This window comes from Hyperolius riggenbachi, chromosome 10 (assembly GCF_040937935.1).
Source record: "Hyperolius riggenbachi isolate aHypRig1 chromosome 10, aHypRig1.pri, whole genome shotgun sequence".
NCBI classification, from domain to species: Eukaryota; Metazoa; Chordata; class Amphibia; order Anura; family Hyperoliidae; genus Hyperolius; species Hyperolius riggenbachi.
Genome location: NC_090655.1, coordinates 11,966,574 through 11,989,614, shown reverse-complemented (window position 1 = coordinate 11,989,614; position 23,041 = coordinate 11,966,574). Strand labels below are relative to the sequence as shown.

General features: G+C 46.9%; 1 protein-coding gene across 1 annotated transcript in view; it reads left to right on the top strand.

The window, feature by feature from the left end:
- The first annotated feature begins 5,066 nt into the window (after nt 1-5,066).
- Nucleotides 5,067-23,041, top strand: part of CPN1 (carboxypeptidase N subunit 1) — a 78,484-nt gene continuing 60,509 nt past the window's right edge. The window contains exons 1-2 of the mRNA XM_068258732.1: nt 5,067-5,373; nt 21,352-21,548. Of these exons, the coding sequence (XP_068114833.1) occupies nt 5,151-5,373; nt 21,352-21,548 (420 nt within the window). The 5' untranslated portion in view covers nt 5,067-5,150. The remainder of the gene's footprint in view (nt 5,374-21,351; nt 21,549-23,041) is intronic.

The window sequence follows — 23,041 nt, the reverse complement described above, 5'->3', positions numbered from 1 at the left end:
ATAGCAACAGGGGGTGCAGAGGTAGCCACCGCATCGGGGCCCCTAGCTCCTAAGCTACGCCACTGGCCACAAAACACCTGATCTGAAGTATAGTCCCTGATTAGTTAGGGCCCCCTTACAGCTCTGCACCCCCCCCCCCCCCCCCCCCGCTGTCACAGGAACTTCTCCCTTCTAGTTACACCCCTGATTAGAGGATCATCAGGACAGCCAGGCAATGTGCATTGTTTAAAAGGAAATGCAAGTTGCAGCCTTCACATCATTTCTCACTTCATGTTCTCTTTAACCCCCTGGGTGTTACGGACAAGCTCAGCTTGTCCAGTAACGCCGCGCTGGATTGCTCAGGCCCTGGTAGGCCCTGGTGGGCCGATTTTTTTTTTTTTTTTTTTAACACGCAGCTAGCACTTTGCTAGCTGTGTGTCTTACCCGATCGCTGCCGCTCGCCGCCGATTCGCCGCTACCCGCCACGAAAGAGGGCCCCCCCCCCCGCAGACCCCTTGCACAGCCTGGCCAATCACCGCCAGGCTGCGCTATGGGGTGGATCGGGACTCCCCCTGATGTCACAACGTCGATGACGTCATTCCATTCGTCGCCATGGTGACGGGGAAGTCCTACAGGAAATCCTGTTCAGAATGGGGATTTCCTGATGGGTTTGATCGCCGGCGGCGATCGGAGGGGTGGGAGGGAGCAGGGAGGGGGGAATCATGTAGCTAGCGCTAGGCTAGCTACATGATTAAAAAATAAAAATTAGGTGAAAAAAACCACCCGCGGCCATGAGGGGATTTAAAACGCCAGGGAAGCTGAAGCGAGTAAAATTACTTAAAATTATTTTTAAAAAGATTCAGTTCCTCTCAGAGGCTCACCATTTTCTTCTTACAGGGATCCCTTCCAGTTCTGGCAATATTTTGTCAGAAGTGAAATATATCAGTTGCTGCCAGTCATATATCAGCTGCTGTCAGTTACAACTGAATGTGCAAGGTAATGTCCATGTTTCCCTATGGCCAAGTGGGTGATATTACAGTGTAACTGTGTGCTGACCAGGAAGCTGTTATGGGGTAATGGCCATTTTCAAAATGGAGGACGGAGAATTCCATTGATCACAGTGGACAGAGGCCTAGTGCACACCAAAAACCGCTAGCAGATCCGCAAAATGCTAGCAGATTTTGAAACGCTTTTTCTTCTTTTTCTGTAGCGTTTCAGCTAGCGTTTTGCGGTTTTGTGTAGCGGTTTTGGTGTAGTAGATTTCATATATTGTTACAGTAAAGCTGTTACTGAACAGCTACTGTAACAAAAAACGCCTGGCAAACCGCTCTGAAGTGCCGTTTTTCAGAGCGGTTTGCGTTTTTCCTATACTTAACATTGAGGCAGAAACGCCTCCGCAATCCAAAATCTGCAGCAGCCCGGGAGTATGCGTTTCTGCAAAACGCCTCCCGCTCTGGTGTGCACCAGCCCATTGAAATACATTACCCTAGCAGATCTGCACCCGCAAGCGGATCGCAAACCACAGCGGAAACGCTCTGGTGTGCACTAGGCCAAAGAGGACGCAGGAGAGGAGAAAGAGATTGAGGAGTAGACCACACAGGAGGTAAGTATGACCTGTGTATGGTTATTATGACTTCTTATTTTCAGTTCAGGTTCTCTTGAAAGCAATCCAGAACTGAAAATGAAAAGCCATAGGGAAACATGGACATTACCTTGCTCATCAGTTGTCCTTTCAGTTATAACTGACAGCAACTGATATATAACTGACAGCAACTGATATATTTCCGTTCTGACAAAATCATGTCAGAGCTGGAAGGGATCACTGTTAGAAGAAAATGGTGAGCTTCTGAGAGGAACTGACGGTGAGGTTAGTATGTAATATTCATTTGCAGCTACGTCATGTGTTTATTTTATATAATTTTACTCAGTTCAAGTTCTCTTTAAAGAACCACTATCGCAAAAAAAGTAGGCAGTTAAAATCTGACAGAACTGACATGTTTTGGGCCAGTCCATTTCCTTATGGGGTATTCTCAGAAGTTTTCTTTGTTTTCAACAGCATATCCTGAACAGCAGTCAGGGCCGGATTTACCATAAGGCACTGTAGGCGTGTGCCTACAGGCGCCTGGTGATGGAGAGGCAGCTCACTTCCCTCCCTGAGTGCCTCCCTCCTTCCCTATGCAGAGCCCTGATAAGAGCGTATGTGAAAGGTTACTCCCCCTGCTCTCTGCATTCCCCTGACCAGATCTCCCTTCAGTCGGGGGATACTTTTAGCTAATCAATACTGAGGTTTCTCTAGCTATGTAATACTTGGGGGCACCTCTAGCTACTTAACTACCTGTGGAGCGGCGTAGTTGAAATCTACGGCGGGCAGGGGGCGCTGTGGTTCTGACCGGACGTAAACTCTACGTCCCATTCACCGCCCGTCCCCGCCGCTCGGTCCGCTCTGCCCCCGCCGCTCGTTGCTGCCCTGCCGCCTCTATGACGGCAGAGCACTGTGAGCCGGGCAGGGGCCGCTTTCATTGGCTCCTGGCCCTGTCATTCCTGTAAGCCGTTCCCATTGGCTTACATTAAGTGACAGGGTCAGGAACCAATGAAAGCGGCCCCTGACCGGCGCACAGCGCTCTGCCGTCATAGCAACGGCAGAGAGAGCAGCCTGCGGCGGGGACAGAGCGGCGTGTACGGCGGGAGCGGCGGATTTTAGCGGCGATTCGTCGAGAAGCGGTGGTTTACTGTACCAGCACCGTCTGTTCCTTAAAGCGGACCCAAACCAAACATTTTTTTAATTAAAAACATTTAGTTGCACCACTCTGACACATACAAAGATAAATAAACACTCCTTCAGGCCTATGAGCATTTCAGTGCATGCTTTTCACCCTTCTCTTTCCATCACTAGGGTTATACAGGTGGCAGCCATTAGCAATTCCTCCATTGCCGGACACCTTCTCCTCCACCAGTCTGCCGGATTCTGTCCCGGCAATTTGAAAGGAAGGGAGGGGTTCCTCCAATAAATGTAAAATATTTTATATTTGTCATCATGCAGCTGAAAAAAAGCTGCTATTTATTATTATAATTTAGAAAATAGATTTTATTTCTGAAATCTTGTATTTTTAATTTGGGTCCACTTTAAGGGGGCAGAGGCTGCTGGTACTCAAGTGGTTAAAGTGAACCTGCAGACTAAAAATCTACTCAGCAGCACTGAAAAGGCCTGGTGTTTCTCTAACAGTTTTACAGCATCAGAACTTTGTTTCTCTTATACAAGCCTCATTTTTAGCTGCACAGAAGCTAAGCTCCACCCCATCAAAGAAATCTGCCCGGGCAGTTTTCCCCTGATGCTCTGCAAAGCATGATGGGATTTCTGATGTTATTGTTTTCATTCTGCTGTTTTAGTGCAATTTTTTTTTTCAATTTTGAATCTGAGATTTGAAGCCTAGCGCGCGTAGCTGGGAGGGGTGATCAGGACACAGGACAATGGGAACTGTGCCACATGCTCCCTGTCACTTCCTTTCAACCAAAAAGATTGCTGCCCCGGGTGCCACCATGAAAAAAGATGGCAGCCCCCATGAATCACAAACATTTGCCTGTTCTTTTAAAACATGGTGAATAAGAGATTATATTACCTATCTATTTTATTTAACATAACTAATGTAACTTAATGACAGTATGTATGTTTGGGATGAAGTTCCCCTTTAACTGAGAGTACTTCTGGCTACATAATACTAGGGGACACCTGCAGCTACCTATGGTGGGAAAGGGAAGTAAGGAGAGGTGACAGCTGGGCCAGCCAGCACACTTGTGGGAGGGTTTGTAGGATCATAGAGGGCGGAGTCTGGGGTGCCAGGACATCTGTGCCTATAGGCTACTGTGAGGTAAATTCGTGCCTGACAGCAGTTGCAAAGTCTAACTGACAAAATAGTGTGCAAGTGAGCTGGTATCTTCCTATTTTGGCAGTTAGGGCCAGTGCACACCAAAATCCTCGAGCAGATCTGCTAACGCTAGAGGTTTGTGAAGCAGATTTCAGAGCGATTCCTAGGCATGTTTAGGGCTCATTCACACTTGCGATTCCCGCTCAGCGCAAAACCGCTAGCCGATGTAAGCCTATAGCAGTGTTCTCACTGCCGCGTTTGCCGTTAGCGTTAACTGCAAAAGCGTGACATGCAGTGTTTTGTTGGTGATTCGCAATTAGCGATCGCGATTAGCATGCATAGCACCACTAATCGCGATCGCTCCCAAAACGCTGCAGTGTCCAGTGATTTTTCCGCGTTAATCGTGGAAAAATCACTCCCACAAAACACGTGCAGAAATCGCCGGCGTTTTGCGGTTTTAGGTGTGAATGCGCCCTTAGAGAGGTTTTCTAACCATGCCTAGCGTTTTTTGGAGTGTTTTCGTGTAGCAGATTACACATATTGTTACAGTAAATGCTGTTACTGAACAGCTTCTGTAACAAACGCCTGGCAAACTGCCCTGATCTAGCGTTTTCCAGAGCGTTTTTCCACTTTCCTATACTTTAACATTGAGGCAGAAACGCCTCAGAAATCTAAAAAATGCTGCAGCCCCCGAGTTGGCGTTTGTGGAAAAAACGAACCTCTCTGGTGTGCACCAGCCCATTGAAATACATTAGCCAAGCGGTTTTCTATCCCCAAGCGTTTTTAAAAACACTCATGAACCACTCTGGTGTGCACCAGCCCTTAAACTGCTGTTCAGGTAATGCTGTCGAAAACAAAGAAAACCCTGAGAATCCCCCATGAAGATATGGACTAGTACAAAAACCCTGTCGGTTCTGTCAGATTTTAACTGCCTACTTTTTTTTGCGAGAGTGGTCCTTTAAAATAATGCTTGTGACAAAAACCTCCCGGTATCTGACAAGCATGTGCCAGTTATCGGTCTTGCGGTGGCTATTGACTTGGCAGTTAATGAGTGAACTGAGCCGAGGCTCACCTGGTGGGGGTCTGAGCTGGGGTGGGGAGGGGGACTTTGACACACAAATGAAATGAGTAAGTCCCCCCTGTAGGATGCTGTACAGGGAGGGGCTGTCAGAGTAAAGTTCAGTGCGGTGGGCAGGCACTCCTCGGTGTAACTGGAGCAGCCTGTCTGTACTGCACACTTGAGTGGGGAGAGAGAGGGAGAGGAGGGCTGTGAGCTCCATACGTGGACTAGGAGAGCCTGCTGCAACTATGGATGTCAAACTCTGCTGCCTCCTCCAGATCCTTCTCCTGTTTAAGGGGGCACTCTGCGTCAACTTCAAATACCACCGCTATGAGGACCTGGTGCAGACGCTGTACGACGTGCACAGCTCCTGTCCTTTCATCACCCGGGTATACAGCATCGGACAAAGCCACCAGGGACGACACCTGTACGTCATCGAGTTCAGCGACAAGCCCGGCGTCCACCAGCTGCGTAAGTAATAATGGGCCCCACCGCTATCAGGTGGAGCGCGAGGGCGATTTCCCACCGGCAGGGTTTTGCAAAGCGATTTTGATCACCATCGGATTGTAAAAAATAAGTTTGTTTTAAAGTGAACCCGAGATGAGAATGATATGGAGGCTGCCATATTTATTTCCTGTTAAACAATACCAGTTGCCTGGGAGCCCAGCTGATCCATTTGGCTGCAGTAGTGTCTGAATCATACACCTGAAACAAGCTAATCCAGTCACACTTAAAGGACAGATAGAAGTATATGGAGGCTGCCATATTTATTTCCTTTTTAACAATACCAGTTGCCTGGCCGCCCTGCTGGTCTATTTGGCTGCAGCAGTGTCTGAATAACACCAGAAACAAGCATGCAGCTAATCTTGTCAGAGCTGACAATAATGTCATAAACACCTGATCTGCTGCATGCTTGTTCAGGGGCTGTGGGTAAAAGTATTAGAAGCAGAGGATCAGCAGGGCTGCCAGGCAACTGGAATTGCTTAAAAGGAAATAAATATGGCAGCCTCCGTATACCTCTCTCTTCAGTTGTCCTGTAAAGTGAGGGGGATATGGAAGATGCCATTGCAGATTTTATTTTCGAAATAATTTTGCCCGATTGTTGTGCTGATCCTCTGCTTTTTAATATTTTTGCAATCACAGATTGGAACTGAATAAGCAGATCAGGTGGTCTGACTGCACTGATTGGATGACTGTTCCATGAAATAACAGATAAGGAGTGATCATTTATTTACAAGACTTTTGAGAATTGACCTCATGGAGGCTGCCATATGTATCTCCTTTTAAATAATAGTTGCTTATCAGTCCTGCTGATCTTTCTGGCCTCAGAAGGGTCTGAATCGCACACCTGAAAAAAACAAGTGGTTAGTATGATCAGGCTGGGTGCACACATAGCAGAAACGCTAGCGTTGCGGAAAATGCAGCATATTTGCCGCTAATGGAAGTCGATATGCGTTTCTGATGCGTTTTCAAAAATGCGGTTTTAGGGCTTGTTCATACTCCAGGCCTTTTTGTTATTTTTTTAAGCGCGGGAGATTTTTCAAAATCGCCCTGAAAGCACTTACACCATGATTCTCTATGTGATAGTTCATATCTAAGCGGTTCGTTTCTGATCCGTTTAGATAAGCGACGCTTGAGCCATTTTTGAGGCGATTCCGCCTCAATAGACGGTATAGGAAAAACGCGAAACGCTCACAAAACCGCTTTGTGGAGCGTTGCAAGAATAAATACATTGTATTTATTATTTTCCGGATCAAAGAGTTCACTTACTGACTTGCGTCAAGGAGTGAATTACCACGACGCTCGGGAAAACCGCGTCGGAAACCGCTGACCACAAAAAATAATCGCCCACCCAAGCGCCAGGAATCGGTAAGAAAAAACGCCTCAAAATAAGCCCACCGCGGATGGACACGCGAGCCGAACGCAATGTGAACAAGGCCTTAAAAATGCTCTTTTTGTTGCATAATTTTCAAAAACGCACATAATGAAAGTCAGTGGTAACGCAATGGTATGCTTTTTTCATGCGTTTTCATATGCTTTTTTAAAAATTGTTTAATTATGTATTTCTGCTTCCTGTTGTCTTCCTAGTGATTTGCATAAACGCAATTAAATAAAACCCATAAAAAACGCATTTGGGTTTTGTATATGTGAACTGCAAATGCATAAAAAGGCCTGCAAAACGCTAGAAGACGCGTATGTGGAAAAAAAAAAACGCAAACACACCAAAAATGCACTAAACATGCACACAAAAAAACCCCGCACATGACAGAAAACTCACACTTTTACGCACAGCCATGTGTGCACCCTGCTCAGGGCTGGTACACACTAAGGGCTTGATTCAGTAAACCGTGATAACTCAAATATCACACCTTATCAAAGATATCACACCTTATCAGAGTTAACACACCTTATCAGAGTAGCACAACGAGCACTACAAACTTATGCCTGCTAATTGGCAATGACACTCGCCCTGCCCTGAGCTCCTGCGGGTTCGTAGAGCTTGCTATGCTACTCTGATAAGGCGTGTTAACTTTGATAAGCTATGCTACTCTGATAAGGCGTGTTAACTTTGATAAGGTGTGATATCTTTGATAGAGCGTGATATCTTTGATAAGGTGTGATATCTTTGATAAGGTGTGATATCTTTGATATGGTGTGATATCTTTGATAAAGCGTGATATCTTTGATAAAGCGTGATATCTTTGATAAGGTGTGATATCTTTGATAAGGTGTGATATCTTTGATAAAGCGTGATATCTTTGATAAGGTGTGCCATCTTTGATAAGGTGTGCCATCTTTGATAAGGTTTGATATCTTTGATAAGGTGGTATATCTTTGATAAAGCGTGATATCTTTGATAAGGTGTGATATCTTTGATAAGGTGTGATATCTTTGATAAAGCGTGATATCTTTGATAAGGTGTGATATCTTTGATAAGGTGTGATATTTGAGGTATTACGGTTTAGTGAATCGAGCCCCAAAAGCGATTCTGAGCGCTTTTAAAAACGTTGGCGCTTTGAAGTGACCACATGGCCATCTTACAGGGACTGAGAGACTGGTTTCACACTGCTAACTGGCAAAAAAGGCCTTCGGGGATGACCGCATTAGTACACGGTAAATGCCATCTGGCAGTCGGCCAAGGAGGGAGTGACACTCACTTCCTGTGGCCGAAGCGATCATGGTGTGCGGAAGCATATTGCTAAAAATTCGCTTCTGCGCACGCACAACACGTAAGACTGGCAGCGGGTTTTCACACACCTGTCGCCATACACTTACATGACTTCCGGTCCGCCGCACGTCGCCACAGAACCGCACGGAAGCGTAGGTTTGCCCTCGCGTCGGGGATGCGGCAAAAACGTCACTTCCGTTGCATTGAGCCATTCCACGTCGGTACGGAAGTCCTCATAGACTTTCATTGCTCTGCGTAAAAATACCACACTGGCCGAGTGTAAAAGCTCCCTAATGGGCCCAATCACACTTGTGTGTTTTCAGAGCGATTTCAGCATTGCTGAAAATCGCTAGCGGTTTGAAAAAACGTGTGTACAATGAAAGTATATGGAAGTGTTCTCATCTAAGCGATTTGCGATTTGCTGAAACGCAAACGTGCTGCTGAGTTTTCTGCGCTACTCTGGAGCGATTCTGCAGGCTAAATTGAACTAGAAATCACAAAACGCTAATCACTGGAAAAACGCTTTCTATACAGTGAAAATTCGCTGGGAAATCGCTCAGCATTTGTGTTAGCGTTTAGCAATTTCTAGCGAGAATGGACCCAAAGGGTGAGGATACAGAAGCCAAAAAACTCAGCAGACCACCAAGTTACTTGTAATTTCAGAAGTGAATGAACTTGGAAGCCCCCATACTTCTCACACTTCAGGTTTGGCACGGACCCCCTCACACTGCAGCTGTTTTGAAGCTCTCATTGGGGTCTTAGAGAGTGATGGAGGAAATATGATATTGTACAACCGATATTTACATAAGGGAATAAAGCTGGCTGCCCCCATGTTGCTGTCACTTCAGGTTTACTTTAGGAGTGGAGGCTGAAATGATCATTATATATATCCCTTGGTTATATGGGGTCAGCACTGAGCTGCTCCCAGCCTGCAGGGACCTTACAGGACAGTTCCCCTTGTTCTGGGCACAGCAGACTAGCACTGACTGTTGGAATGTCGACCTGCCGGGTGGGAAAAAATCTCAAGCAGTTCCTATTTGTTCTTTGCTGATTAAGCAGAGATGAGCTGTCACAATGTGACTCCGTGCTGTGTGCTCTGCGGGCCCAGAGGGTCAGGTCAGTGCTGCAAGGTCTGAGGTCTACTGATGCAGCAATTAGAGGGGTCCCTGTGTACCCCACTCATCTCTGACTGAAGTAGGGGGGGGGGGATCTGCTTTTAGAGATGGGCAATGAGAGCTGCAGACCTTTATGCATAAAGATGAAGGTTAAGCAGCTAGAGGAGCCCCCAAGTATTAGGTAGCTAGAGGAACCTCAGTATTAAGTAGCTAGAGGTGCCCCCAAGTATTAGGTAGCTAGAGGAACCTCAATATTAAGTAGCTAGAGGTGCCCCCAAGTATTAGGTAGCTAGAGGAACCTCAGTATTAAGTAGCTAGAGGAGCCCTCAAGTATTAGGTAGCCAGAGGTACCCTCAGTATTAAGTAGCTAGAGGAGCCCCCAAGTATTAGGTAGCCAGAGGTACCCTCAGTATTAAGTAGCTAGAGGTGCCCCCAAGTATTAGGTAGTTAGAGGAACCCTCAGTATTAGTAGCTAGAGGCGCCCCCAAGTATTAGGTAGCCAGAGGAACCTCAGTATTAGTAGCTAGAGGTGCCCCCAAGTATTAGGTAGCCAGAGGAACCTCAGTATTAGTAGCTAGAGGTGCCCCCAAGTATTAGGTAGCCAGAGGTGCCCTCAGTATTAAGTAGCTAGAGGTGTCCCCAAGTATTAGGTAGCTAGAGGAACCTCAGTAGTAAGTAGCTAGAGGTGCCCCCAAGTATTAGGTAGCCAGAGGTACCCTCAGTATTAAGTAGCTAGAGGCGCCCCCAAGTATTAGGTAGCCAGAGGTACCCTCAGTATTAAGTAGCTAGAGGTGTCCCCAAGTATTAGGTAGCTAGAGGAACCTCAGTAGTAAGTAGCTAGAGGTGTCCCCAAGTATTAGGTAGCTAGAGGAACCTCAGTAGTAAGTAGCTAGAGGTGCCCCCAAGTATTAGGTAGCTAGAGGAACCTCAGTATTAAGTAGCTAGAGGCGCCCCCAAGTATTAGGTAGCTAGAGGAACCTCAGTATTAGTAGCTAGAGGCGCCCCCAAGTATTAGGTAGCTAGAGGAACCTCAGTAGTAAGTAGCTAGAGGTGTCCCCAAGTATTAGGTAGCTAGAGGAACCTCAGTAGTAAGTAGCTAGAGGTGCCCCCAAGTATTAGGTAGCTAGAGGAACCTCAGTATTAAGTAGCTAGAGGTGCCCCCAAGTATTAGGTAGCTAGAGGAACCTCAGTATTAGTAGCTAGAGGTGCCCCCAAGTATTAGGTAGCTAGAGGAACCTCAGTATTAGTAGCTAGAGGTGCCCCCAAGTATTAGGTAGCTAGAGGAACCTCAGTAGTAAGTAGCTAGAGGTGCCCCCAAGTATTAGGTAGCTAGAGGAACCTCAGTATTAAGTAGCTAGAGGTGCCCCCAAGTATTAGGTAGCTAGAGGAACCTCAGTATTAGTAGCTAGAGGTGCCCCCAAGTATTAGGTAGCCAGAGGAACCTCAGTAGTAAGTAGCTAGAGGTGTCCCCAAGTATTAGGTAGCTAGAGGAACCTCAGTAGTAAGTAGCTAGAGGTGTCCCCAAGTATTAGGTAGCTAGAGGAACCTCAGTATTAGTAGCTAGAGGAGCCCCCAAGTATTAGGTAGCCAGAGGAACCTCAGTAGCAAGTAGCTAGAGGTGCCCCCAAGTATTAGGTAGCTAGAGGAACCACAGTATTAAGTAGCTAGAGGAACCTCAGTATTAAGTAGCTAGAGGTGCCCCCACAGTATTAGGTAGCCAGAGGTACCCTCAGTATTAAGTAGCTAGAGGTGTCCCCAAGTATTAGGTAGCTAGAGGAACCTCAGTAGTAAGTAGCTAGAGGTGTCCCCAAGTATTAGGTAGCTAGAGGAACCTCAGTAGTAAGTAGCTAGAGGTGTCCCCAAGTATTAGGTAGCTAGAGGAACCTCAGTAGTAAGTAGCTAGAGGTGCCCCCAAGTATTAGGTAGCTAGAGGAACCTCAGTATTAAGTAGCTAGAGGTGCCCCCAAGTATTAGGTAGCTAGAGGAACCTCAGTATTAGTAGCTAGAGGTGCCCCCAAGTATTAGGTAGCCAGAGGAACCTCAGTAGCAAGTAGCTAGAGGCGCCCCCAAGTATTAGGTAGCCAGAGGTGCCCTCAGTATTAAGTAGCTAGAGGTGTCCCCAAGTATTAGGTAGCTAGAGGAACCTCAGTATTAGTAGCTAGAGGAGCCCCCAAGTATTAGGTAGCTAGAGGAACCTCAGTAGTAAGTAGCTAGAGGTGTCCCCAAGAATTAGGTAGCTAGAGGAACCTCAGTAGTAAGTAGCTAGAGGTGTCCCCAAGTATTAGGTAGCTAGAGGAACCTCAGTAGTAAGTAGCTAGAGGTGCCCCCAAGTATTAGGTAGCTAGAGGAACCTCAGTATTAAGTAGCTAGAGGTGCCCCCAAGTATTAGGAAGCTAGAGGAACCTCAGTATTAGTAGCCAGAGGTGCCCCCAAGTATTAGGTAGCTAGAGGAACCTCAGTAGTAAGTAGCTAGAGGTGCCCCCAAGTATTAGGTAGCTAGAGGAACCTCAGTATTAAGTAGCTAGAGGTGCCCCCAAGTATTAGGAAGCTAGAGGAACCTCAGTATTAGTAGCCAGAGGTGCCCCCAAGTATTAGGTAGCCAGAGGAACCTCAGTAGTAAGTAGCTAGAGGCGCCCCCAAGTATTAGGTAGCCAGAGGTGCCCTCAGTATTAAGTAGCTAGAGGTGTCCCCAAGTATTAGGTAGCTAGAGGAACCTCAGTATTAGTAGCTAGAGGAGCCCCCAAGTATTAGGTAGCTAGAGGAACCTCAGTATTAGTAGCTAGAGGTGCCCCCAAGTATTAGGTAGCTAGAGGAACCTCAGTATTAGTAGCTAGAGGAGCCCCCAAGTATTAGGTAGCTAGAGGAACCTCAGTATTAGTAGCTAGAGGTGTCCCCAAGTATTAGGTAGCTAGAGGAACCTCAGTATTAGTAGCTAGAGGAGCCCCCAAGTATTAGGTAGCTAGAGGAACCTCAGTATTAGTAGCTAGAGGTGCCCCCAAGTATTAGGTAGCCAGAGGAACCTCAGTAGCAAGTAGCTAGAGGAGCCCCCAAGTATTAGGTAGCCAGAGGAACCTCAGTATTAGTAGCTAGAGGCGCCCCCAAGTATTAGGTAGCCAGAGGTGCCCTCAGTATTAAGTAGCTAGAGGTGTCCCCAAGTATTAGGTAGCTAGAGGTACCTCAGTATTAGGTAGCTAGAGGCGCCCCCAAGTATTAGGTAGCCAAAGGAACCTCCGTATTATGTAGCTAGAGGTACCCCCAAGTATTAGGTAGCTAGAGGAACCTCAGTATTAAGTAGCTAGAGGTGTCCCCAAGTATTAGGTAGCTAGAGGTACCTCAGTATTATGTAGCTAGAGGTGCCCCCAAGTATTAGGTAGCCAGAGGAACCTCCGTATTATGTAGCTAGAGGTACCCCCAAGTATTAGGTAGCTAGAGGCATCCCCCTACCTACTCCGATCGCCGCCGCCGATCTTTGCAAGCAGGAAATCCCGTTTAGAACGGGATTTCCTGCTCAGCTTCCCCCGTCGCCATGGCGCCGATCGCGATGACGTCACCAACGTGCTGCGTGCAATAAAAAAATATTGTGAAAATCGGCCCAGCGGGGCCTGAGAAATCCTCCTGCGCAGGTTACCCCGAGCTGAGCTCGGGATAGCCGGCAAGGAGGTTAAGTAGCTAGAGGTGCCCTAAGTATTAGGTTGCCAGAGGAACCTCAGTAGCTAGTGATGCCCTGACTAAAGAGAGAATGCTGAGAGCAGGATGAGTATCCTCTCATTTACACTCTCTTCAGGACTCTGCATAGGGGAGGAGGGAGGGAGGCCCTTGAGGAGGGGAGGAGCCGCCTTTCCATCATCAGTCGCCTGTAGGCACGTGCCTACATTGCCTTATGGTAAATCCGGCCCTGCAAGGGTCATAAAACAAGTGTGGCCATCATGTTCTTCACCCCTGTAACACGTGTAGCCACAAAACCCCTGATCGGCAGGCAGGGCCGGATTTAGGGCAAGGCCACCTAGGCCAGGGCCTAGGGCACCACAGGAGCAAGGGCACCAAAGCAGCAGGCTAAACTGGTGCAAGCTTGCAAATGCGAGATCAGACAAGCCCCTTACCACAGTACTCTGCTGCCAGCTGCATGTGCAGCAGCCACCTTGCTCTCTGTGCCCGTTTGCATTGTGGCCGGCAGCTATGGACTTGGGCAGCATTGGAGATGGAAAGGAAGATGATGCTTCTGCCCTGGACATGAGCGGAGAAGTGAGTGACACTGATGGCTGCTGCAGTGTGAAGGCGAGCTGGCTACCTATACTGAAGGAGGGTGGGAAGAGGAGGGATTAAGGGAGTCATCTGGCTACCTCTACTGGAGGGAAGGGGGGAGGGGTCATCTCGCTACCTATACCAAAGAGAGCGGCTGGTGACAGTGGCCTTGGGCGATAAAGAGTAGAAATCCGGCCCTGTCTGCAGGATGGTCCCCTATATTGGAGGAAGTGAAGTAGTAGTTGCCCCCTCCCCAGCTCTGGGCTCCCCTGCAGTTATGCCGCATAGTACAAAGTGTGTCATGACTCTCATTGACGTACATATTCAGCATAAGAAACTAAGCAAAAACGTTTTCACAGAAATGTGAGCTGATTGACCAAACAGAAAACAGCAAATAAGTTAGATCTTTAAAGGAAACCAGAGATGAACGCTTTGGCACAAAATAAACATATCCCCCGATAGATTTTACAAAAGAAATGCTATGCCTGGTATTTTTACCGCTCTGGTGTGTCGGTTTTGTTTTTTTGTTTTGTGGTTTTTACTAAAACTCCACGCAAAACACAGTTCATCAGAAAGCCTATTATTTAGTGGGCTGTGTGCAAAATGAAATCACCATTTCTAAAAACCTCTAATGACTAACAAATATAGATAAAATATACCCTTACATTAGCAGCTCCTCCCATCTCATAACAGCTCTCTGTGAGGGCCCGTTTCCACTGTTGCGACGCGATTTCGCCGGCATTCCGACGCTTGTAAAAACGCATGCGGATGCGTTTCCGCATGCGTTTTTACCCGCGATTTCGCGTGCGATTTCGCATGGCAGGGTGCCATGCGAAATTAACCATGACACTGCCAGGGCAAAATAACATTGAAAAGGGTGCGAAATCGCACGCGAAATCGCGGGTAAAAACGCATGTAACAAACGCATGCGTTTTTACTATTAAATACATTAGCGGCAATTCGCACGGATTCCCGACGCAGGCGAATTCTGTGGGTCCCGTCGTGCAGATTTGGCCCGCCGCCAAATCGCTCCCGCACGCCGCACATGTGGAAACAGCCCCGGCCACTTCACTGTAACAAGCGAATCCGCATCTCGTCGCCGCATGCGGATTCGCTATGGTGGAAACGAGCCCTGATGCTGCCAGTATACAGAACAGGAAAGCAGAGCCAGAAGGGGGCAGGCTTTGGCTTGAAAAGACATCAGAGAAGACAGACTCAGCTATAATGATTCCTAAGCAAAGCCAGACTGAATGCTCAGTCAGGGATTTTATCATGGCTGATAAGAAACAGGCTGAGCAGTGAAGGATGAAACCGAGAGCAAGGTAGACGTTTTCTCTAATGTTCCCACTGATATATATGGTAAAATACATGAGGGTGCTTCGTCTCTGGTACTCTTTAACCTTCCTGGCGGTAACCCCGAACGTAGTTCGGGGTAAGCCGCGCAGGAGGTTTTCTCAGGCCCTGCTGGGCCGATTTGAATAATTTTTTTTTTTGCTTAACGCAGCTAGCACTTTGCTAGCTGCGTCAGCACTTCGATCGCCGCTGCCCCGCGCTCGATCGCCGCTATCCGACAGCCCCCCCCCCCTAGACCCCTGCGCTGCCTGGCCTATCAGCGCCAGGCAGCGGCAAGGGGTGGATCGGGACTCCCTTAGACGTCACGACGTCCATGACGTCGGTGACGTCATACCGCCCCGTCGCCGTTCTTTGAACGGGATTTCCTGATCGCCTATCGCCGGAGGCGATCGGCAGGGCTGGGGGGATGCCGCTGAGCAGCGGCTATCATGTAGCGAGCCCTTGGCTCGCTACATGATATAAAAAAAAAAAAAATCAAAAAAACGGCTGCGCTGCCCCCTGGCGGTTTTTAATATACCGCCAGGAGGGTTAAAGTGTACCTGTCGGGGAAAAAAGTGCCCAAGACAGATACTCGCCTGAGCTCTTTCCTCCATGCATAAGTATCTCCATGCTGCTGCACAGTGTGGCCGCGCTTGGTCAAGGACGGGAGAGCAGCCATGAACTTTCAGAGGGGTCCGGGCAGCGCCTGTGGTTTAGTAAGTGCTTTTTGTGAATAAAGAAGTAACTGAGAATACCCCATGAGGAGATGGACTAGTCTAAAACCTGACAGACATGTCAGATTTTTTACTACCTGCTGTAAGTGACATCAACATAGGAAAAAAGTCATTTATAGGACATATTACTCTGGTAGAAATTTACATTTTATATGCATGTGTTTAAAGTGGACCTGAACTCAGAACTTCCTCTCTGCTGCAACAGCATAATTACCTTTAGAAAAAAACACTTCTTTGTTACAGCTGATACAAATCCTGCAATAAATCGGCAGTGTGTCTACTTCCTGCTTTCATGGAAGCAGATATAGGGTTAACATCCTGTGTTTACCACTTAGCTGCTCTGCCATGACAGCCAGCTGACATAGCTAAGAGATCAAATTACAATGGTTATTAGTCACAGATGAGGGGGAATTAGATGGGCTAAACTCTCTAAATACATACAGGGTGCATTCCTCTGTTTTCCTTCTGTCCTGTGCAAGAGTTCAGGACCACTTTAAAACCTTAAAATTTTTTCCGATAGTTGTCCTTTAATCTTTGCAGCTCAGTCATGTGACGCAATAAGAGGGGTCAGAGCAGATTAGCCCGCATGCGGAGAGTCTCTGGGACTGGGACACACTGCTTTGTAGTAGATACCAGTGGTTTATATGTTGCTAAATCCCCCAGAATAAAACGTGAGCCGGTTTCCTCTAAATATTAATTTAAAGTGCCTCAGTTCTCACCATGTATAGGCAACATGCTCACGGCAAGTGCAGATGTACGAGACAGCGTGCCAAAACGCAACTTCCTCTGTTATCACAGCGAAAAGGCCTGATTCCCGGCGATTTAGGGGATTACAACAAGCGGCGCTCTGTGAGCAGTAGCGGAAGGTGGGGAGTGAGTGGAAGTAAGTTATGGGCAGGGAGGGGGGTGAGCGCAAATTGTGCATAAAATGGAGGTGCAGGGAGACATAAAACTCCCCTGCCTGATGCCTAACCCTAAACCCCGCCCCCCCTTCCTAACTTGATCCCCATTCCTGACAACTAACCCTAAAACCCCCCTTCCTGATGCCCAACCCTAAAACCCCCCTTCCTGATGCCCAACCCTAAACCCCCCTTTTTTCAAGCGCAGGCGATTTTTCAAAATTGACTTCAGGGCTCAAACCCACTAGTGCGATTTTCTGAGCGTATAGGGAACGATTCAAACCTCTAGCGATTTCCCCTAAACGCTCAGATTATGTTTATGGATGGGCCAAATTCCACTGGATCGTTTGCGATTTCCAAATCACAAAACATGCAGCATTTTTCGCGCTTAGCGTTAGCGATTAGGTTAGCGGTTCTGCCATGTAAAGTATATAAACGCTGACGTAATCGCTCATCAAAACTTGCACAGAGCGATTTTGCTAGCATTTTGAAGTTACTGCACACTGTAACAAAATTAAAATGAATTGAAAGGACCAATCAGAATTAAAAACGCTAATCGCTACATAACCGCGGGAAAATTGATTACACTTTTTAAAATCACTACTGAAAATGCTCATGAAATTGCTTGCAAACCACTCCTACAAAACGTTAGCTATTTCGATTAGCGATAGCGGTTTGTAGTGGATTCCAGGCCTCAAAACGCTTGTGCAATGATTCTCTACGAGAGAGTTCACATCTGAGCGGTTCGTTTCCGATCCGCTCAGAGACGCGGGGCATGGGCCATTTTTGAGGCGATTTTGCCTCAATGGAAGGTATAGGAAAAACGCAGAACGCTCATAAAACCGCTTTGTGCTGCGATTGCATTCACGTTTTTAAGTATATATACATTGTATTTATTCTTTTCCGGGTCAAAGAGTTCACTTCCTGACAGGAAGCGCCGGGAAACGCAAAAAAAAAACCCATGTCATAAACCGAAAATGAAAAATGATCTCCTAGGAGAAAATTTTGTAGAAACGGTTAATTGCGTATGGGCCCGTCTGTTCAAAAAAGCTTTTCAGCCCCCAAGGCCCATTCACACTTGAGCGGGAATCGCATGATTCCCACTCACCGCAAACCGCTAGCGGTATTGTAAACCGCGTAGCTAATGTTTCCCTATGGCAGTGTTCTCACTGTTTTGCGATCAGCGTTAATCAGAAACGCGTTACATGCAGCGTTTTGGCTGTGATTCTGGAGCAATCGCGGTTAGCATGTATAGAACAGCTAATCGCGATCGCTCCCAAAACGCTACTCTGTCCAGTGATTTTTCCACGGTAATCGCCAGCGTTTTGCGATTTTAGGCCTTAATTGCAATTGTAAAGTACCAAAAAATAGGCGAAAAAGTACTGACATTTCTTTGAGTATTTCCTTGCTTGCTGGAGGCCCAGTCACTTTAAACGTGGATGAGAAGTGCGGTGGAAAAAACGATACAAGCACTCAGCATAAAGCGAGCGCACCTGCTGATTCTAGCGCAGCGGTAATGCTTTCTGGCTAGCCTCAGCACCGTGAGGATTGGATGACAGGCGGCAGGTAGACAGGGCAGTCATACACCCCACAAATCACTCACAGAACAGCAAATATCAGGAAGGGGGCAGATCCGTGTTTGTTCTGACAGCAGGGAGGAAGTACCAGCATTAGTGGTAATTGTTCAGTGGGGTTTCCTCAAATTGCTGACATTCCTTATCTGTCAATCCCTTTCATATGTTCCCGGCAGGAAACCCAGCTCTGCCCAAAGGTGAGAAATATCAGCTGTGTCCTTGCCTTGTCATTAGAGAGACAGGGCCTCTTTATCACAGACGCCACTGTTCAAAGCGCCAAAACCGCTAAAAACAGCCATAGAGATTAAACCAATCATGAAGCTAAACAAACTCATGATATAATGAACTGTATGCGTAATAAGGATAAGGAATTGAACATTCATAGCAAAAAAGAGAGTCTCGTATTTTTATTGTCAATGATATAGCTTTTTTTTTTTATAATATTACATCATTGTGTCATATTTGCAGTTTAGAAACAACACTGTATTTTAAGCTATAAAACAAAGCACACATAATGACCCTTTAAACTTTCCTGCAGTAAAACTTTATCTCAAGCTGTCTCTCACTGTTTTTTGGCTGTTTAACCACTTGCCGACCGCGCACTCATAACGCGCGTCGGCAAAGTGGCAGCTGCAGGACCAGCGACGCAGTATTGCGTCGCCAGCTGCAGGCTGATTAATCAGGAAGCAGCCGCTCGTGCGAGCGGCTGCTTCCTGTCAATTCACGGCGGGGGGCTCCATCGGCGGCCCGCAGGCTAAATGTAAACACAAGCGGAAATAATCCGCTTTGTTTACATTTGTACGGCGCTGCTGCGCAGCAGCGCCGTAAGGCAGATCGGCGATCCCCGGCCAATCAGCGGCCGGGGATCGCCGCCATGTGACAGGGGACGTCCCGTCACTGGCTGCACAGGACGGATAGCGTCCTGTGCAGCCCGGATCTCCAGGGGGGGCCAGGTAGGAGAGGGAGGGGGAGGATTTCGCCGCGGAGGGGGGCTTTGAGGTGCCCCCCCCCCCGCAACACCCGCAGGCAGGAGCGATCAGACCCCCCAGCACATCATCCCCCTAGTGGGGAAAAAAGGGGGGCGATCTGGTCGCTCTGCCTGCACGCTGATCTGTGCTGGGGGCTGCAGAGCCCACCCAGCACAGATCAGCTACAACAGCGCTGGCCGTTAAGGGGGGGTAAAGGGTGGGTCCTCAAGTGGTTAAGGCCTCTTTCCCACCAGGGCGTTGCGTTTTAGGGGACGTTATAGGTCGCCTAACGTGCCCCTACCACAACGCCTGGTGGTGTTGTAGGAGGACGCTACCAAGAGCCTTTTGTTACGCCTTTTTTGTGCTGTGAGATGCGGAGACCACGTGATCCGCATCACGTGGTCCCGCCAGCCAATTGCTGCACAGAGCGGCCGCTCTAGGAAGTAAACACTGCACGTCACAGTGCAGTGAATATTAATTAGCCATGTGCCTGGCCACGGAGGAGGAGGGGAGACCTCCTCCTCCAACATTACTGCGCATGTGTAAACAGTCTAATGTGGCTTACCCCAGTATAACGCACAGCATGCAGCACTTTCTATAAACTTGCAGCGTTACAATGTAACACAACGTGGGCACTGTGAACAGCCCATTGATTTTTCATCGCTGTGCGGTGGGCTGCGTTACAGGCTGCTGTAACGTGGGACTTTAACTTCCCACTGTGAAATCAGCCTTAGTGCTTCAGAAAACAGGACTGCATTAGACCCTCATGGTCATATAGCTCAGAGAAGCTTTTTTGCATGGATAACTGAAGGTTTTTTTTAACTCTTCCTGTACTGGAAAACAACATAATACTTTTCTTTGCTACTAATCTTCTATATCTTAGCTGTAAAACTCATACAATTCATTAGCTCATAAATGAATTTTTGCTTCAGTTTTGCTTTAAATGAAGGTGGTTTATGTGGTGTCAATATGAAAGAGGTCAGCGCTACATAAATATAAAATAAAAAAACTAAAACTAATAACTGACATTTTCTACTGTTGCTTTAAGGTGGGTATACACCATACAATTTCAATTGTGTGATAATACTGCCTCTGTGTAGTATTGGGACCAAGAGACTGAGAAAGCCTTGAAGAAGTTCATTTAGGCCTGGTACACACCATGCAATCCTCACCTCAGATCCCACTCAAGCAAGAGATCTGATCGATATTCAGATCTTACATCAATCAGATAGGCCTGGTGCACACCAAAAACCGCTAGCAGATCCGCAAAATGCTAGCAGATTTTGAAACGCTTTTTCTTCTTTTTCTGTAGCGTTTCAGCTAGCATTTTGCGGTTTTGTGAAGCGGTTTTGGTGTAGTATATTTCATGTATTGTTACAGTAAAGCTGTTACTGAACAGCTACTGTAACAAAAAACGCCTGGCAAACCGCTCTTAAGTGCCGTTTTTCAGAGCGGTTTGCGGTTTTCCTATACTTAACATTGAGGCAGAAACGCATCCGCAATCCAAAATCTGCAGCAGCCCAGGAGTATGCGTTTCTGCAAAACGCCTCCCGCTCTGGTGTGCACCAGCCCATTGAAATACATTACCCAAGCGGATCCGCTCCTGCAAGCGGATCGCAAACTGCAGCCGAAACGCTCTGGTGTGCACTAGGCCATAAAGAAGATAGCGAAAGTTATGCAATTTTTTTTTTCAAATTTAATAATTATTTTATCGATTGGCTATCGATCAGAAATGAGTCGTGAGGAAAAATGTTACCAGAGTCGGACACACAAACGTTATTTTGTTCGATATTTTCCAGCCTGTTCGATGTGCTTCTGATTGAGAGCTTGAAATCCATCGCTGACAATCGATTGGTCCCCCAATCCAATCATTTACTGGATCGGAATTAGAAACTGAAGTGCAAATTGCACAGTGCGAACCTTGCCTTTGATAAGTTCTTATAGGTCATGGAAAGTGTAAAATTGTACAATCAAAATTGCATGGTGTATTGACAGCTTTACATTGGGATCACATAGAGTAAAGCGTGGTACACACCTTCAATTTTGGTTGGCCAATCACTGAACAATGTTACCCCCTCCGTGTAGTACGAGTATATGCCTACACTGTCTGCTTATAGTATTCAATATCTGTTGTCATAGAGGTGGTGTAATTGGTCAGTGATAGGTTGGCCAATCATAATTGAAAGTGTGAACCAGGCAGAATTCATAATCAAAAGAGATAGTTGATGAGATGGTAAGATTTCCAGGTGCCTCCACATACCCAATTTTGATTGGCCAATCAATTGTCAGTTTTACCATTTTCCTTTACTATGAGGGTCAACACCTTTTGAATTCTATGAATGGATTGTGTACGTGATTGGCCAATCACCATTGGATGTGTGTACACATCATAACCTGTTTTCTATGCTCTCCACAGTGGAGCCGGAGTTTAAATACATCGGAAACATGCATGGGAATGAGATTCTGGGCCGAGAGCTTCTCCTCCAACTCGCGGAATTCCTTTGTGAAGAATATCGGAATGGGGACCAGAGGATCACCGATCTCATCCACAACACCCGCATACACATCATGCCTTCTATGAATCCTGACGGCTACGAGATCGCTGCAGACCAGGTATATCTTCTGATATGCATGGCACATGGCTGACATCTGTACCCTGCAATGTATTATGGGATCTTCTGATATGCATGGCACATGGCTGACATCTGTACCCTGCAATGCATTATGGGATCTTCTGATATGCATGGCACATGGCTGACATCTGTACCCTGCAATGCATTATGGAATCTTCTGATATCCATGGTACATGGCTGACATCCATATTACACGGCTGACGTCTGTACCCTGCAATGCACTATGGGATCTTCGGGTATGCATGGTACATGGCTGATGTCTGTACCCTGCAATGCATTATGGGATCTTCTGATACCCATGTTATATGGCTGACGTCTGTACCCTGCAATGCATTATGGGATCTTCTGATATCCATGTTATATGGCTGATATCAGAAGATCCCATAATGCATTGCAGGGTACAGACATCATCCATATAGCATGGATATCCAAAGATCCCACAATGCATTGCAGGGTACAGACATCAGCCATGTACCATGCATATCCGAAGATCCCATAGTGCATTGCAGGGTACAGACATCAGCCATGTAACATGGATATCAGAAGATCCCATAATGCATTGCAGGGTACAGACGTCATCCATATAACATGGATATCAGAAGATCCCATAATGCATTGCAGGGTACAGACGTTAGCCATGTACCATGCATATCAGAAGATCCCATAATGCATTGCAGGGTACAGACGTCATTGATATAACATGGATATCAGAAGATCCCATAATGCATTGCAGGGTACAGACGTCATCCATATAACATGGAAATCCAAAGATCCCATAATGCATTGCAGAGTCCAGACATCAGCCCTGTAACATGGATATCCAAAGATCCCACAATGTATTGCAGGGTACAGACATCAGCCATGTACCATGCATATTCGAAGATCCCATAGTGCAGGGTACAGACATCAGCCATGTAACATGGATATCCGAATATCCCATAATGCATTGCAGGGTACAGACGTCAGCCCTGTAACATGGATATCAGAAGATCCCATAATGCATTGCAGGGTACAGACATCAGCCATATAACACGGATATCTGTACCCTGCAATGCATTATGGGATCTTCTGATACCCATTTTATATGGCTCATGTCTGTACGCCTCAATGCATTATGGGATCTTCTGATATCCATGTTATATGGCTGATGTCTGTACCCCTCAATGCATTATGGGATCTTCTGATATCCATGTTACAGGGCTGATGTCTGGACTCTGCAATGCATTATGGGATCTTTGGATTTCCATGTTATATGGATGACGTCTGTACCCTGCAATGCATTATGGGATCTTCTGATATCCATGTTATATCAATGACGTCTGTACCCTGCAATGCATTATGGGATCTTCTGATATGCATGGTACATGGCTAACGTCTGTACCCTGCAATGCATTATGGGATCTTCTGATATCCATGTTATATGGATGACGTCTGTACCCTGCAATGCATTATGGGTTCTTCTGATATCCATGT